The sequence below is a fragment of the Lissotriton helveticus genome, chromosome 1_1 (genome assembly GCF_964261635.1).
Source record: "Lissotriton helveticus chromosome 1_1, aLisHel1.1, whole genome shotgun sequence".
Taxonomy (NCBI): Eukaryota; Metazoa; Chordata; class Amphibia; order Caudata; family Salamandridae; genus Lissotriton; species Lissotriton helveticus.
Genome location: NC_136057.1, coordinates 986,927,881 through 986,947,316, shown reverse-complemented (window position 1 = coordinate 986,947,316; position 19,436 = coordinate 986,927,881). Strand labels below are relative to the sequence as shown.

At 38.7% G+C, this 19,436-nt stretch overlaps 1 protein-coding gene across 1 annotated transcript in view; it reads left to right on the top strand.

Annotated features, from left to right (window-relative positions):
- PLXNA4 (plexin A4) overlaps positions 1-12,155 on the top strand; it is a 1,016,639-nt gene extending 1,004,484 nt beyond the window's left edge. Inside the window, exons 32-33 of the mRNA XM_078677443.1 lie at positions 1,158-1,308; positions 10,107-12,155. Of these exons, the coding sequence (XP_078533569.1) occupies positions 1,158-1,308; positions 10,107-10,202 (247 nt within the window). The 3' untranslated portion in view covers positions 10,203-12,155. The remainder of the gene's footprint in view (positions 1-1,157; positions 1,309-10,106) is intronic.
- The last annotated feature ends 7,281 nt before the right edge of the window (positions 12,156-19,436 follow it).

Genomic DNA, 19,436 nt, shown 5'->3' with positions numbered 1-19,436 from the left:
CCCATTGTTACCATAGATTGGCTGGTGTCAATGCTTATGAGAGGGAGGGTATTATGCTGTCACTGGCGAGTGTATATAATAACTTTGCAAGGACTTTTAATAACTTCAAAATGGCTCTGGTGGTGGGGCATATTAGCGAACACTGAAATCATGTTAGCGGTAACATTCTTAACCCCTTCCACGCTCATGACGAGCTGGGCTCGTCATGCAGTAGCCTCCTCGCACGCTCATGACGAGCCCAGCTCGTCATAAACCAATGAGGATCACGAAATCCCAGCACAGCAGGGGAATTCCCATAGCATCCAAGAGGTTAAGTAGCATAGTGGTAGTACAGCCCAGCTAATCTCCTTAGGTGCATCTTTAGTGAGCCCTCATTATACTATAAGACTTGCAAATGTGGATTAGCAATGCTATTATGACAGGCATCATCTCTGGTCTGACGGGAGGAGATCGCCTGTGAGAAGCCCCCAACAGCCCGATAAACAGTGAAATGCTGCCTAGCAATCCTTGGATTTCCGCTGTTAGCGTGGGTGGGGGTGAACCATACTTTCTGAGCCATGGAAGAACACAAGATCTCACAAACATTTGTGCTGTCAAGGGGCAATGGGAGCAAATTAATTAAGACAAATTGTGATCTAAGCTGGCCACCATACAACAACATGATAGCAGGAAGGATTATCAATTCTTTGTTTGCTGGTAAAGATGCTGAAACAACAGTGATAAGAGGTACAGACAGTCTCGTGGGGTGTAGGTCAGTAAGTTTTTGATACCTCCAATCATTCTGTCTGCATCAGAGCAGGATTCAGTCTTTGTTCTTATGCCATAAACATCTCCAAACACAGAACAAAGAAAACCAGCTGCATGCAAAGTGTAGAAAAATTGGTGAAACATGAAATGTAGGTTATTTCCCGCTGGGGGGTGATCTTTTGTAGCATTGTACCACAGATCCATTGGAAACCTGCGATAACATCAAATAGTGCTTCTGGCTGAAGAACTGATAAACAAATAAAATGCATAGGAAATGCCATTAAACAAACCCTGACATTATAATGTGCTGTAGGAAGTGTGTTTGCAAAGGATGTTGATAGAATTGTCACTGAACTGACCGTATGTAGCAAAAGATGTTTGTTAACATTTTCACAATTTGCCCTCTCTAGGTACTATTCAGACATTAGCAAAATGCAGCCTATCAGTGATCAGGACATGAACGCCTACTTGGCTGAACAGTCTCGCATGCATATGAACGAATTCAACAGCATGAGTGCCCTTTCTGAGATCTACTCCTACGTGGGAAAATACAGTGAAGAGGTGAGGCAGATGTCAAGCTCCCAACCTCTGCTTAATTGTCAATATTTCTTAAACATTTCTTAGCATCTTTAATTCTGTTCTGTGCTCGTTCTTTTTTAACCTGATCCAAAATATAAACATCTGACTCCATTGAATTTACAGAAAACTCTCATCAACAGGGTGCCCACGGATATTTAAGTCGAAATGAAAAATGTCTGTTATCAAATAAAGCTAAAATGGAGGCCTTTTGGATGTGTGATCACTCCCTTCAATTTTCCCTTCTCTTAGCCTCCAGCTCTAGAGACTACGCTTAATCTGGTAGCCAAAGTATGCATGAAACAATTATGTTTGACTGTGTCATGAATTTTCAGCTTTGGACAACATAGGTGCAGTTGGTATCTTATGACCTTGAGAAATATGACAACGTATATAGACACCATGTATGTCCTGTGATCAGGGCCATCATTCTGCCTTTGCTGGATTACACCAATGCAGTTAAGGTCGACAAATCAATCTCACTTCTTTCAAATCTGCACAAAATTCAAAATAAAGAAATGTTCAATGCTCTGAATCTGACACCTAGATTCAAATTCAGAGCCAGTCTTCTACACACCCAACACTGATTTTACATTCTCCCCAATGCTCTCCAATTTAAAGGTCCATCTCTAATATACAGGGAATTTTAATCAAGCCTCTTTGTATTTATGCAATCTGGTCACTGGGTATAAATTGACATACAAGTTCGAGTTTACATTGTAACATAGATTGACCATGCACTGGTATCATGCAGAAGAGAGAGGATCTGGGATCCTATCAGAACAGGGGTCACAAGTTTAGATTGCCTTTTGAGGCTGTGAGAACTTCATGGGGGTGAAACATTTAAAGGGTTTCTAAATGCCCACCCGTTCCAGCTCACTTTTGATTAGCATTTCCAACGAAACCATTTCTGTAGTAATGTGCTCTGAATTTGGCTTAACATCATGCAACCCAACACAATCTTTCTAATCTGGGATGATGTTTCTTGTTTTTTCCAGTTTTTTCCAGTACCAACCTATGTAAACATTGACATTACATGTTCTAAGTGTCTATAAGACATGACAGATTTACCTGCAGCAAAAGAGTACAGCTTCAGGTGGTGTCTGTCCTGAGCTCACCAATAACATTCTCCATCAGATAAATTGGTCCATGATACTGGATGATATGAACAATCTTAAGTGATTTATCATGGAGAAACATTTCGAAAAACATAGATAAAAAAAATCTTGATAACTTGCCATTTTAATGTAGATCATAAAATTAATATTTAATGTTTTAAATAAATGTAAATTTAATAGTGATACTTTGTTCCTCTAACCTGGGGATGATGTCAACGATGCACACTCTTAAAATGCAAGATACAGTCAGGGATGGACGTATATTATCAAAATAAAATAACCTACAAGTCTCAGACCACCAACTGCAAGGTGTCAACATTATCATCATCAAGTATCATATTTTCTGTTGACATTCAGTTGAAAAAAACCCTCAGTCTATTTGATAAGCTTCATATTTTGGAGCTCTCCAGCAAAATTCGGCATATTATTGCTGCTTTATTGATACTATTTGTATGCCTTTCTTACTTGTAAAATTTAAATTCGATAATGAGAGACTGTGCACTTTATGTGCCCTTCATATCTGCTCAGTGACCTATTGTTTGTTGCTTTGCTCATATTTAGGCCTCCTTGCACCATCTTTCCAATGTCCTGATCCTCTTATGACATTTATTCATTAGACTTTACACTTCAGACTTAGTATCCGATTTTAAAACTTTCATCAGTAGGACTCCAAGTAGAAAATACAGGCTCTATGTCCAGCAAGTATTCTACTCCTTGCATCAATGTGTCATAATCGATCAGAATATTCTTGTATTCTTCACCAAGATGGTTTTGATATGAAGCCATAAGCACTTGCAAATAGAGTGAATAGTGTTGACCTGTGCAGCCTGACTGCCACTCTTCACACAGACTATGATAACAACTAGAAAGAACCAACTCTCTTTGCCCAGGAGAAAGGCAATTCGTACTGAAGAGTTCCAGGTGCAGCCATTTCTAGTAGTGACATATTTATACTTATGAAACTGTTCCCCTAGCGGACAACCCCATTACAAATTTGTCTCTCCTTTTTTAGTTTTTGTGCTAATGCCTTGTTCCATTCTGCTTCACAGGCACTGCCCCATTTCTCACCTCCTATTGTTCTCACTTTGTTCAGGCATTCCTCCTTGTTTAATTTTCTTGTTTCATGGCCCTTTACTACTCTCACCTTTGAATGTTTGTTGTTGTTATCATGTTTCCCTTAAGCTCAATGATCATTTTGGTATCTTGCCCCTGTTCTCCACTCTCTAATATTGTTTTTAGCTTTGTGGTGGTTCTCCTGACTTGTTTTATTGGCCTTCATAAATATCTGGCACTTTCGTTCTTTCTTACTTAGGTTTTTAAAAGTGCAACTCTTCCCCATTAACATATGAGAGCATGCGACTGATGGACCTACTTGTGGATCCTTTGATAACACGTTGTTCAATCCACAGCCCCTCCTAGTTTGAAAGAGGCATCTGAAGAAATGTCATTACCGTTTTCATGCGTATCGCTCTCTCTGTTAGGAAAGTAGATGTTAACCACCGTTCTGAAGCTACCCTTCCCAAGGGTCTTCTGAGTAATCTTGGTTTTCCTTGGGGTACTATTCCCCCTGAAGATTTAATAGGAACCGGAGCCTGTGAGACTGGCATTGCTGAACAGTTGAACCATTTTACCAAGATTCATCTCCTTCTGATGAAGGACTTGGAGCCCAAAATGGGGGGCACAAAATAAGTCTATGATATGATAATTTAATGATTCCCAAGAAATCACTGTTGAAAAAACTGGTGATTGACGGATGCCATTCAATAAAGGAGACTGAACTTTTGATAACACGTTGTTTCAAGTGGTGTAATCATGAACTAAAAAGTTTGATGCCGGGATCAGCACTTTAAGCAGTGAATCTGGTTGACTGTCTGGTGACAAACAGCAAGCTGCCCTGGGTGAGATGAGTGAAACATGAGTAACTACCAGGAGGAACCTACCATACAGTCATCTGTCCAGATTCAGAGCTTGTTGGAATCGAGGTGCCTTTTACCAACTAGATAAATAATGATCCCTTGCGGCACATTATTTATTGGGTGCAAGAAATAGAGTCCACTATGAGTGAAACAACATAAATATTGTGATACTAACCACACACGAGTGCGCATGGTACAGTAAATAAAATACAGGTTTCACTTCTTTAATTCTGGTAGGTGAGATATTTGATGCACTCAGAAATTACTGGAATCAGTAAATACCACCCAAGACGTATTCTGAGCCTTGTACATACAGGGGTTTACACAGTAGCTGGAAAACACCAACTCACTTGGGGTCCTTGAAAAAAATGACCTGGAAAAATGTGGACATAATTCTATCAAGTGAATTTTGAGAAAATCTAGTGTAATAAAGCATATTAGATCAGTAACTTTGGAAGGATCTAAAGGCTACTTCACTAAGTGCTATGGGAGTCTTCTGAAAACGATTTTGTGGATAATTTATCCTGTTATGTCTTTTAAATTCCATTTTGTTAACTTTTGTAAGGCTTGTTAGTATTTAAACACTGCAATACAAGCAGCAACTTTAGGAATTCTCCTCCAATGAATATTTGTGGCAAATTGTGTATTTTTAGAGTACGCTCGTTCAAACCTGGTAGTGTTAAAATTATACATTTACTGGACCAGGATTAGAATCTAGGTTCCCGGGTTTAAGCAGTTTAGAAAAAAGACTACAATTCACTACACTGGTAACCAGTGGCATCGTAAACCAATGATACTTTATCTTTCAATGTATAGGTTTTTATACTCCATGAGTTAGCATACTCAATCAATCAATCAGGTGTGTTGTAAAGCGCGACTACTCATCCGTAAGGGTCTCATGGCACTGGGGGAGGGAGGGGGGGAGCTGGATCAGCTGGTTCGTCAAGGCTGTTGTGGTTCATCCTGAATTGAGGCAGTGACGTTGATTGCCTGAAGTGGAGAGACAGGGTGTTCCAGGTCTTTGCTGCAAGGTAGAAGAAGGATCTTCCTCCGGATGTGGTCTTGTGGATATGTATAGCGGTGGCCAGGGCCATTCTGTACTTTTCAAGCTTTCACAATGCTCCCAGTATGCACCCTTGCCAAAGTCGCTGAAGTCCTAGGTAGCACTTTAAAAGTTTCCATAATGCCTATTATAACTCATTGTAAGCTTCTGTAATTCCCCAGCCAGAAAAGATTTCTCTAATGCCATCTATCACCATGCAATTTTCCACATTCTCAAGTCAATATTATTTACAAACTCACCTTATGCCAAATGGCAAATTATCATGATGCCCAATGAGCCTATTTTTCATGTTCATAATGAGTCAGCTAACTCATGTTGTAAGTTTCCAAAAATGCTGCTGTTATGAACACTTTGTAAATGTCATAATAGTGCAATTGGTAGATTAATTTCTGCTTCTCGCAAACTGTGCCTTTGCACAAAGGATGGTTCAGTGTAACTCACCCTCAATGTTAAGTCAATGGGTGATAATAGGCAGAAACAGGGAAAGTTTGTAATACACCTTGAAGGTAATATACAAGCGGTCTTTAGCAGCCGGTCGCTCTTGACTAAAATATCACATTCTCAATTTTCTCTACACAGAAACAGTCTTATTCTCTCCCATCTAATGCATCTCATTGGCTTCCACAGATGCTTCTGCAAGAAGATTGCAGTTCCCTTTTGAGAGATCACAATACACACTAGAGAGGTTGCAGTCTCACTTTCTTGAGCCCCGTGACCCTTGAAGATGTGTGCTTCTGCCTTGTGGGAACAGTTGTTAGAGTAACAACCAAAAAGACAGAATCTCTGAAGGCTCCTAAAGCTCTCATTTTCAACAAAAAATGTTTGTGCAGTGAAGTACTAAAAAATGAAACTGAGGTTTAGAATTACAGGCGACCAACATTTTAGGGTGCTATGAGCAACACGTTCCTTACTAGCTAATTGTTGGGGAGCACTGCCATAAATGCTCTGGGGTGCCTGGACCTTTTTTTATTTGGTGGCTAGGTAACTGTTATAGCGGAAATACTACTGTGGCATCAAATGTTCATTGTTTTATCTATTGTTATTTAAAGAAATTAAAGCCATAGTCAATGCATATTGCTGATGTCAGTGAAAGTTACATTCAATACATTGTCCTGCTATTACCCGGAAAGTGTTAATGAATGAAATGTATTATAAGGGAAGGGCTTCTGCTCTGCTTTTGATCAATCCAGTGATACCTGACGAAAGCAGTGGGTCTGACTTTTTTTTATTAATGCACTTCTCATGTTGTTCTAGGCACCTGGAAGGGATTTTGTGTATTAGGGGTGAGAGCCTGCTGGTGCACATACTATAACCCACTACTATACGTACCTCCTTCATAGGCAGATCAGGATACATTTTAGGGGTTACTTGACCTTTGTGACCGTTCCTTGTTGTTCACTCTCTGGAGGTTGTAAGGTTCTTTAGAGGCTGTCCCCATAGGTATTTCCACCAGATTGCATATGTTTGTTAATTTGTGCACAGGCTTCAGTTTAGTATGTAAAAAAAGTACCTATCCTTTCTCCAAGAAAGAACACAGTAAGCTGCTACCCTGAGAGTCAAAGACTAAAAAGGGGCACTTGGTTTACAGTACAGGGTCTAGGACACCAGAGGTGAACGACCCCAGTTGTTACAATGGGGTTCAAATGTATTTGGACTTCCCTAGGACCCTCTTACCTGGATTTCTCACAAGTAGTCTGAAGTGGCATTTTGTACACGGTGGAGTCCTTGAATGAGGCAATGAAGGCATCTTAGTACGGACTGAAATTCCAAAGCCTTCTAAGGTAATGCTGTTGCTTGAAATGCATTATTATGTGATCAACTGGCATGCTTGAACAAAATACAGCTTGATTTCATTTTGTTTGGTAAAGTCTGTTTAGGGAAAATTAGTTTGTTATCAGCAAGTGCCCTTAACTCGTACATAAAAGTTGTGGTTTACAACTCGTTGACTTTCAGGCTTGGTACCTAAATGTTGGTCAAGGGATTTGAAATCTGCTACTTTAATTCAAACCTGTAACTGTCCTTAAGAGAGAAAGGGTGCAGGCTAAACTTGATTTAATTTTTGAATGTTGTTTTATCCCGTGTTATGGGCATTTACATTTGTGAATATTGGCAATAAAACACTAGACCATTTCATAAATAACAGCAGCTTAGTCCCTTATTTAGATGTATAATAAAATATTTTTATGCCCTTTCTCATTTTTAGAAGCCTGTGCGCCAGCATGAAATATATTCACAGTAGGGCGCTATCACCCATAAAAGGGTTATGAGTTTAATTCGTAAAAGATCTGTCTTTTGAAGGATTTGTACCACAACATCCATTCACCCAAGAAAGGTGTTATATTTATCCTATTTCTTTGCTGATTTTTATCCCCATGTACTTAGTATCTGCCTTTGTTCAGTGACCCCATAAATGGCAAGCTACTTTTTGCAGAAATATGCGCCCTGCAGCAATTATAATGATCATGCAAACATAATGAAGATGCTAATAACCGAGGCAACATAATTAGCAACGCTATTCAGAGATAGTCTGCTTCATGTTCTGGAAAGAAATCAATACCACATATGGTGGGAATTACAGGGAAGTTATAATTAATATATTGAGTAACTTAAATACTGTAATTACTGAGAAGTCAAATCCTTGGAGACAAAAATATTTCTCTTTGTCTTGAGCGTTGCCTGTGTGTCAACAATGAAAAACATGTAATTGGTGCTTGTGTAGGACACAGTAGACAGCACAGGACTGCATAGAGGTCTTAATGCTACATGATAAGGCACTTTGTATAGGTCAGGGTTTTGGTGGCTTAAGACATGGCGCACTAGAGATTTCCTTATTTATTATGGGCTTCTTTGCATTAGAATTGCAGTAATTTTTCTGTCTAAATAGCAAAGGCCATTTCATCACTAATGTTCATCACTAATTCTTGATTGCAGGCAGCCAGCGTCAGAGGTGATAGTTATCACACCCACTAATATCCGATATTGAGGTGCACTGGATGCAGTAACTACCACCTATTCTGACTTATTTGGGCATAACATGCAGTTGTTGTTGATTGCTACACCAAAATCTTCATGGTGTGGTAAATATCGTGCCTTTTCCCTGTGTGAGATTACAGACGGTTTTCACCTGCCAATATTTAACAAAGGGTGTGAACTTTATCTCACCTGATAATTACCGGGTGCAATAAACATCTCATCAGTTATAATTGCGATTTCTGGGAAAACAGGTGAGCCACCTGTAATTGGGCCCCTGTGTGATAATTAGGGCTCCATCTTTATGGTATTTTAATTTTTTTACATTTCCTTATTTATTTATCTAGGTTTTCATCTTCTTGGTATTTATAGACACATTATTTGTTATTGAGACAATTAGTTACCACTAGATTTTGTACACATTTATCTGATAAATGCACCCTTGCACTTCAATGTTTGTAGGATATTTGTACATGATGCCACCCAATAGAAAACAATGAGCATTAAAGTCCTACCACGTGCTGCTGATATTTTTGCTAACCTTTTTTAAATTTAATTCCCTGGCCTATTAGTATGCACAACATCTGTCTTGGCGGGCATAAGTGACAGAGAAGAGAGAGGCTCAACAGTAGATCCAATTTCTGTTTTAAAAAAGAAGCAGAGAAAAGCTAGCATAAAGTATTGCATTATTATTTATGTGTAAAAATGAGAAAAAGTTATTTGAGCCCTAATCATAATGCACTAGGGAGCCCTTACTGTGGCAGTATCAAGGGTTAAAGAAAACCTCACAAAAGACCCCCTTTCAATTTCCAAATTAGGGATAAAATCTTAATAAATACAAAATGATGTTTCTGTCGTGATTGACTCATTTTGATTGTTACTTGCAAAAACAAAGTGGCAATAAGCGGAAGTGGTTCAAAAAAAACAAAATACATGCAAAAATTCCATAATAAACAAATGGTTATCTGTGAAAGCTGACTTACATTGTACAAACAATTCAAAATGAGGTGCCGTTGATGTCTTTACTCAGAAGGTGAAAGAGGTCGTCCCACCAACCACAATGGAAGACTAGCCTGTTATGTTGTCCATCCTTCCCAGTCCAATTTCGTAAATGCGACTGAGTTTGATAATAGTAATGTCCGCAATGTACAGAATTACAAAACAACAAAATATGTTGTAGCTCGCACAATATAAAAAAGGGTATGCATACCTTTCAATGAATACAGAATTCACAGAGTGCCAACGTAAGCCCAGATGGGGCTTGGTTTTGTTTGTATCAGCCAATTGTTGAGAGTTGATAATGACTCTAGTGTGGAGGAGATGCTCTGGAGGCATCTCTCAAAACCCTAACCGGACCATTGATATTGCATTGTGATATATTGTTCTTTAAAGATGTGCCTTTCCATCGCTTTCCTAAGTTGGAGCAGTCTTATTGATCCTGATAAAAATGAGGATGTTGTTTCAGATCCTGAGTGCATAGATGCGTGGATAAAGTAGATGATGAAAGTCTGATTATTTGCATGTAGTACATACCAACATCATGACCCATGGCACCATACCTTTCCACATGTGTGGTGAAACTATTCGGTATGCCTCCACCTCTATATTGTTTAATCATTTACACAATTCCTGATATCACTCTTCTGATATGACACTTTGCTTTGTATCATCAATCTTTCCAAGTACTAACAGTTTTTTCTTTTGTTTTCCCACCAGATCCTTACTGCCTTGGACCAAGACGGCCAGGCTGGAAAACAAAAACTTGCCTGCAAACTTGAAGAAGTCATTGGGCTCATGCGCATAGACAGCTGAAAATTGTCCTTCCAGGGTACCCTGGGAGTGATAAACCAAGCCGTGCCTCAGTCAAGATCATCATCTTTACCAAGTGCCAGCTTTGATAGGCTGGAAGCAGAGCTCCGCCCTCAATCCGCTCTTCCCTTTCTCCCTGTGGAAAAACACTGGTAGCTTCCAGAAGGTCCACAGAGGAAGGTTGACTTCGAGACGCAAAGACATTCAGGTGGAGGTCTCAGCTCACAGGTCCCCAGTCGTCTCATAATCAGTATCAGAAAGGGAAACCAGAAGGTTTAATCTGCTGTGTTGCTTGCCGCTTCCTTTGCCATCTCCTGGCATGATTGAAATATAAATTCAGTATTATGGGATCATAAATAGGAAACAAATAACAGTTTTCAGTGGTGGGAGTGAAGCCTTTATTCTGGTAAAACAAGGCAGCTTTAGGTGGCCAGATCAGGTGATTTCGCCTGCGTCTCCCTAATTGTTATGAAGAGCAGAAAGCTCCAAGAGTTGAAAATAATGGCGTCACTAAATATAAAGGCTTTTCAGGCACCCCTCCATCCATTTAGCTTTATCTGGATAATCTGTGGCTGCAGCCTTTCACCTTGCTTACAGGTGGACTAAGAAACAAGCACATAGATCAAGAATAAATTATCCAGATTCTGGTAAACTCAGTAGTTCAACCTTACAGTTTCATGTACAATTGTTTTTGATGATCCTGGAGCAAAATCCGGCCGACATTCCTCTTGCAAACAAACATGTTCCTTTTCAAATATTGATATACCATTTCCTAAATGAAAGTTTACCCTGTTATGGATACAGCTTCTGTTTTCTAGGAGTGAGCTGAAACACGGCTGCAGGAAGGCATACTTTGGCATACATTGTAAGGGCATGAGTTGGTAGTTTGCAGTCTCTCTTGTCATGCCACTTTGCATACAATATATGAAAATGACTTGCTCTCCAAAACTGGAACAATGAGATCCTGCAGCAAACTGGTTGCCTTTTGCAGTCAACATTTGAGAGCATATTACAGTGCTATCTGGTCATTACTCAAATCTAACCCAGTGTGCTGTTTCAGTGATTTGCAGTAGAAAATTTCTGGCTCATCATAAAGAGGATTTTTCCAAGGATCAAGCCTCTCACGGAAAAAGCATGCTAGAAAATGTGTAAGAATTCAAAAGTATTTCACAATGAATCATTTTCAAACTTTTTTATTGTCTGATGAAACTGGTTCCAGAGCACAAGAAAAAAACAAAGAAAACAAAGAAATCAGCACAATTTGGAAAGAAGGCAGTCAAAATAGTGGTGTCCTCGGATGACGGTGACAACAAATCCTTATGGGGTTGATCCAAGCATTATGGGTTTCATAGCGATAGTTTCTCTCATGTCCAGGGTCTAAAGCAGCCTAACTGTTTCTCTATATGGAATTATGAATGTCAGTAGAGTGTGCTTATTCATGCTGTACCTGGTCAAACCTCAACACCTGGATCTTGATTCCACTGGTTGCTCTACCTGAATATGCTGCACTCTGTAAGAGAGTGCTTTGTGTTAAAAGGTTTTATTCCCACAAGAGACATCCATTGTTTTTAAGCCTGTTAATACCTCGTCAATTAAATAAAACCTCGAATTTCCGAATAAGACGGTCTTCGCCAACTGAACTTCTGCTGCTCCTCATCTACCAAACAATTCAATATTAGCCTGTAGAATGGAAGCTACCAACATTAAGGCAAGAACCTATCTTGAGCACCTCCAAGGGACCAGCTTGACTTCTATGCTGCCATTTTGTTTTCTGCTGAGTTGATTAATTAGTTTGACATCTGATCAATTCAATATGCACCTTATGTGGACACTTCAACCAAGGGACTAGGTGAAGAGCATACATATAAATGGATTCAGAGTTTTAACGAGGAACAATGCTGGCCAGCAGAGCTGTATATCTTAGAAAAAAGGTGCAGATACAAAAATAAATAAAAACCAAAGGTTTCGAAGATGCAAGTGCCACAATGAGAAATGGGTCATATTTTCTTTACTTTCTCTAGAGGTTAGATCACGACGACAAGCAGGCTGAAAGTGTGACTTGTGCTCCCCTGGCATTGGATCTTTGCACATAGGTAAAAAAGGACTTACAGAAAGAAAACTAAATTAAAAGTGTGATTTGCACAACTGCAGAAAGAAAGAGAAAGAGACTAAACAGAGAGAAATTGCAACAGTTCCCTAAACGTTTATTTTTCAATTATTGTAAATTCTTACTACGGTCATTATTGTTGTTACTTTCTCCAGCCGGTACATCATTATTCTTTTTTGTTCAAGAATCTTAGAACTGAACACCTCAAAGAACTTAACAAAAAGTTGAAATCAAAATAATAATCATTTCCACATTTAGCATTGGGCGCTTTAAAGCTTTCCCACTGTCCTCCCACTGCTGTTTTTGTTTTTTGTTTTTCTTTTTATATCTCTTGTTGTTCCCTTTTGCCTTGAAATCTGCCTGATTTGTGCTGTGAATGTGTGGAGTTCTCCTTATGGATTCCCTGAGAGAGAATGTTGGCTTCCCATGACCTTTATTTTATTATTATTATTATTTTTTAATAAAAGCGCATGTTAATACAAATTAAATCCGGGAAGTTAAGCAAACAAAAACGCCTTGAAGATGATGTGTATGTGGTTGCTTTTCACACACTTTCTCTTTCTTGATTTTCCATTGTTCTTTTTTTAAGAGAATTGTTGTATTTCTGTTTGCCTGGAAGCATCGATCTGAGTGGTCTGTCATGTAATTATAATCTCCTTGAAGGTGGAACCTTTATCTAGCACTTTGAGGGTCTGGGCCGTCCTGGACCTGCTGAAACAGGGAATACATTGAGGTCAAATCATTATCGGTGCTGCACCATATACTGTTTTCTCTAGCATGAGAACTGATGTCACTCCATTTGTAGAAAGAGTTATAATGGCATTACTCTAATGGAAGGAATTACAATTTTGCTCTCAAAGTTAACAAATCTCAGACATTTTTGTTAACATCACAGACCTTCACCCGTGGTTTTGTATTTTTGCAGAAATGTTTGATTGACAGAATTTTCTCTTTAATATTTCTTCTTTAAAAAAAAAATATTCATCCACTAAAAAATGGGATGTTGTGGGTATGTTTTCCCCCAAACTGACACAAACAAACCATACCCCTTAAGGAGATACTATTGTGTGAAAATGTGTGCGCTTTGTTCATGAGCATTTTGTTGTTTAACATATCTTCCTAAAAAGATCTTTTAAGAGAATAACCGATTTTCATCATGCCACCAACACAGAAGAAGATTGCGCAGAATGTAAAAAAGAAAAGAAATGTGAATGTTAGTCAGGCACTATAATAGTTGGTAATTTCTTGTTACAGTTTTTTTTTTAAATAACCTTTTACTGCCTGTTGACACCGTGTACTGTACAGCTACTGAATGGTCGTTAAATAGGGCAACTAAAGCAGAAAGGATTGGACCTTGGCAGAGATTTGTAATCTCAATACAAAAAGGCATGGATAGTAGATCTTCCCTATAAGATATTGGCGCATTGTATTCTGTTTACAGTTCTAATAACATCCTAGGTTATGTTTAAAAGTGGAATGTACCCAGGAATCAGTAATTCTCAAAGTTAATACTGTAGCATAACATTGCCCATTTGTTCTGTCATTAAAGCAAATGTATTGGTATCTGGTTGCTATCACTGTCTTCCCGACGTGTTTATCGCTGGACATTTTCACCACTATGTCAAAAACGTTTATATTATTGGCTAATATCACCCTAAATAGCCATGTCAATCTTCGCTCCATGGAACCATGGCAGGCAGGTATTTCTTCTCAATTTAATGAAGATATTTCTCCACAATACCATTGGTGCTGGCTGGTGTCCCAGTCTACAGTCCACCAAGGCACTTAGCTAAATCTTAAGTGATTGCCCGTTGATGTTCAAGAGAGAAAGGGCTGTAGATGCATTAATACAGATACATGGACGGAAATGTCTGCAGCACTTTGAGCCTTTCATATTGTTGAGTGTTGATGCTCAATATTTCCATTCAAATAAACACAATTGCTCTCATTTCATGATATGCATTGTTTACCTATTTTGCTCTAGTTCAGTTTAACCTTAAACAGTCTGCCAACTATCTTCCAAGGTTTTGCGGCCTCAGAACCAGTGGTATTATTATATGTTAATATTTATTACTCCCCATTGTAAGCTTTGCCTCATGTCATGAAAAGCATCGAAAACATCACATACAACTCATTATGTAGATTAACTTGTTCTATATTTCAGCCAGCAGCATCAGCCTTTCTATCCGCATGCTTCATCTTTTCTATTGAGGGCTAAAGTAGAACAGATGAATATAGGTTTTTATCACTAGTAACATTTATGTCTGACCTACCAACATACAGCAAATACCTCATTATGACTAGCTTTCTGTCCTGCCACACACTGGTTCATGTATACTGTGGGTATGGAAATGGATTTGGCTACAAGAGCGCATCTCCAGTGATCAGTGTAAGGTATTTAGGTTCTTAGAGTGAACTTCCAATGGTTTCTCTGACTGTGCATATATTGAACAATATGACTACGCTCAGTATGATCACTAACCTATTTTTCTACTGGTATAATTGGCACCAGTTGACACATTAGAGGTTAATGACCAGGGACTCTTAACACTGGGCTCATGTTTTAGCACATACTGAAAATAATTTGTCTCAAACATGCAACAGCCTTAATAACCTTAGATCTTACAGTTTCATGTTTAAATGTTAGCTTAATGAAAGAAAACACGTGAACCACAAAGAAGATTAATGATGAATACGTTTTTACAGAAAAAAGAACTCAACACAAGTGTAACTGTAATATTCACTACTGCCACGTTTCTGCATAGTGAGTGCAAACCTTTCAATAGCTTGAGTTAGTCCACAGTTTGATGAGAAACTTTTAATTCCTTGGATGATGGCAATTCTATCAATAGCACGTTTGTCGCTTTAGTGCATTTGTTCAAGTTCATATTTAGACAACATTCTGAGATCAAAACTCAAAGACAATATGAACTTACCATGATTGCCAGCTGCTTGTAATATGATTGATGTGCTTGCAAAATGTCTTGTCAATAAAAGTTAGAACATGTCTGCTCAAAAATTAAGAAGAGGAATTCCAGCTTGCACAGATAAGTCAGCAATATTTATTTAATCTGAATAGTTTAGCAGAAGAAACACAGCTCTAGTTTAAGACAGACTCTTTCTGTCGCTATCCCTGCTCTCCCACTCAATCTCTCTCTCCTTTTCTATCTCTCTCTCTTTCACCATGAGCAGTTGTATTTATTTTGTATCTGCTGGTTTCTGCTGAAGCTATCATAATATTGTGAAAAGGACACGGTCACCAATATGGTCATAGGTCTTGCCTGCAAAACATAGGTGTATTCTTTTCACAGAAACAAACTAAAAGATGGATAAATATTAGTAAAAATGTATACATTTATTTCAAATTTTAACAAGATCACCTGAATTTATTTCCTGCTGCGGACGTACTTGCTTCTTTTTAGCAGCGAAGCTTGTACAAACAAACTATAATGTTAAAAAGGCACGCAAGAAGGAATTAAATGCATGTACAGCCTGGAGCATATGGGTCTGACCTCTTTGCATGATAACAATGAAAGTTTAAGATATATGGTTTTTATAATGTACAAAATCTGCATTCACACTGCCATTTTGTCTGTAGGTTCAGAGTTGTAGATTTTAGGAGCATGGACAAGTGCCTTTAAGAGTATCAGGATTCGTTAGGCTAAGACATTCTGTCACAAGTTCTTGACTACAAAAAGTCCCAAAATAGACTGGTGGTAAAAAAAGCTCTAATCAGAGGAGAAAATGGCTTCTTCTGTGCCGTAGTATGTGAGATAAGTTGATAGTTGTATGGGATCTCGTAGAAAGACTCCTTAATGGAATACCAATTCTGAGAAACCATTTCCCCCTAACCATTTAAGTGAAGTTTACAGTATGATTAACATTTACCGTATGGTAGAAACCAATTCGTAGAATATCCTTTTTACTGTCTTTTACATACTTTTTTAGGGTGCGAATGTCCTACATATAGAATTTGACGATATAAATAGTAGGCCTGTTTTCTAGTAAATTATTATTATATTTTAAAGTATTCTTGTTTTTCTATTATTTTCTACTAAACCATATTTCTGTTAATTTGTTTTTCCAGTAAATGTGGTTTCCATTAGTTGGCTCTTAGAAATGTGGTTCTATTGCGATGGTTTTCTATTAATATGCATATTATAATTTTGAGTACAGCAAGCACATTTTCCACAGTGAATGGCTGGAAATAGCCAGACGCACTGCCCCCCAACTGAAATTTAGATTTGTTGTGAAAAATGTGCTAAGTGCACCTACTTATTCAGACAACTGTAGCACTTCTTTCATAGTTCATCATGCTTAAGGCATCGCGGTTGCTTTTACTGTCAAGAATGTCTGCTTGAACCTTCAAGTATCCCAGAAGAATTGTGAACATTCCAGAGCGACTTTTGTAATTCAAGCTTATTTCTCTCAAAGGCAGCAAGGCACAATAACAAACAACAACTAGCAAATTCTTCTCACAAGGATAGTTAGAGGCCATCTTGCTTCATACATGTTGAAAGCCTCTCTTTATCAGCTCATCCACCATCAACCTCTCTGAAAGTAACTAAGCAAGATAACTGTGTTTTTAAAAAACCATTGCCACTCAGGTTTCATATATGGACAACAATATGTCACCAGGGTTTAGGCTGAGTATCTGGAGATCAACAAAATATTATCTAAATGAGAGTATTGGATGGATAGACTAAAGTACACACTAGAAGGCCAGACTCTGAAACTTCCACGAAATAACAATTGCAAAAATGTTCCTGAAATAACAATAGCAAAAATTGCACCCACAATAATGAATTGATCTCTTTGTATTTCTTTCTGGGCAGAGCATGCTTTGCAGCAAAACACACGCATACGATTAAACAAATAGCACAGACATACAGAACCTTTTGAAGCTGCCCCACAGATTTTGATAAAGCTTCCACCTTCCAAATAAACTGTTTGTAATAACATATCCATAAAGTCCAGTGTTACTGCGAGCCACAAGGCTATGGAGACGCATTCTAGCAAGGAAGTTGTTATTATCCTAGTGCACCTAAAATAATATGTTATTTAAATTGGAAAGAGTTGTATCTTGGTAAAGGCAAGCTTCTGTAACTTTGTTATAATTAATTGTATACCTGTGTATGTAAATATAATGCATTCCTATTTTGCAGTCCAGAACAAAAAAAACTATTTGTAATATAGAATAAAGTTTATTTAAAAAAGTGATTCTTTTCTGCATTTTATTGTCTAGTTTAACACATGATAGTTTGTATGTTTGCATGTATGTAATGCTAGTATAAATTATGTAGTATCACATTAAGTAATGCACAATCAGTCAATTGAAATTTTTCCCCATAACTACAGGGCTAGAGTAGGGTTTAATCACAACCCCTCTCCAAGACTGGCCTTGGCCAGCTGGTGTGATGGTTAAATCATTGAAGTTTTTTTTATTGCAAGCATATGCCACCAAGATATAATGAAGATAAAAGAAAGCATGCTGCCGCCTACACCTTGTAACTATATGAGAACATAAAACATTACACGTTAATTGAATAGTACATATGCATCTTAGAAGGCATATGTACATTGAATCAGAATAGAAGCCATTTTTAATGTACACCAAGGAAAATATGATTTGTATTAGTGCAAAGAAGTAGTACCAATGGCTCTGTATTACTGTAACCTAAAGCCATAGATTAACCACCCATGGATGAGTGCAAAAATTAAAAAATCAAGAGTTAAAAGCAGTGGTCAAAAACAGGTTTAAAAAAGCTTGACATGTCTGGTGAGCAAGTGACACTTAGAATAATATCTCAACTCTATGCCCAGGTCATGCCAAGGTTCTCTGGAATTCTTGTGTCTCCATCGAGCCTGCTGCATGGAAAATAGAAGAGATGTCTCTTGTAACTTTAGATTTTTTCCCCACTTCCCATAACGGGGTGTTACTAGCAAAGAGGTACATATCATCCTGAAGAATGCCTTTACCTTTAGTTTGAGGGTGTCATTTGGTCATGTTGACCTCTCTGCAGTAGCGGCTCGTAGTGGGAGTGCTGCGGGGCGGGGGCAGGGTGGGGGGTAGAAAACCACGAAATACGGCCGAACGGAGCTAAGTACATTAATAAATAAATAAAATTAATTACATGGCACGCGCTTCAACGCCCAATGGCGTTGCAGTGTGTGCAATCTAATTCGTTTTGTTTATTTATTTATGCACTTACCTCCGTTCGGTCGTATTCTGTGGTTTACTACCCCATTCTGCCCCTCCCTGCCACACCGCCTCGCAGCACTCCCACTACGAGCCACTACTGCCTCTCTGTATGGGTCAAATTAGCCCTGGACCTCTTTTAATCTACCACTGGGGATATGAATAAAGCTCTTAGTTTCCACTTATAGGTAGTTGGAGCTCACGCAATCTTCCCTCAGCATTTCATCACATTCTAGATACCACCAGCACCTGCTTGCCAGAGAGTACTCCTGCCTGATCTCGTTCAGAAAAACACGTCGTAAGCTCCTATTTATGAGGCTAGCAGCCTGTACCACAACGTCTAATGCTGGTGCAAGGAAAGGGCCAATGATATAAAGCATGCCACCCAAGGGCAGATAAGGACTTTTCATCCTTTAACTGTAGATTACTTTTGTATCACTATCTGTACAGTGTCCCCACTCACTTCAAAAAGCAAGGATTGTTTTGTGAGTTTGCTTTATTTGGGACTCTAAGAGGACTGGCCTCCCAATAGACCCACTTCTTTTCTCCAGTTGGTTGAATTGTCTCTTCCTGGAGGTCTGATCATGTACGTTTGGGATTGACTGGATCTGAAAGGTAGAACGTAGTCCCTCCGTAAACCCAGATTGTATTAGCCCTTCCCTCTCTCTCAGGTATGTTAGCCTCCATTTGATCAATTCAGAGGAAGACTTTGGGGATACCTGTTCATTTTTCTCCTGATTTTTCCTCACACCATAGCAGGATAGATAGCAGCTCCTTTCCCCTGCATTGACTGCTGCACCCTGCCTTTTGTGGTTGGCGTGCTTCTGAGCATCCCCTCGCTATTAAGGATGCATACAGAGTGTTGCAGCTTTGGTGGAGGCTAATTCTATGCTGACTGTGTGGATCGGTTATCAGACGAGAATGAGTACAG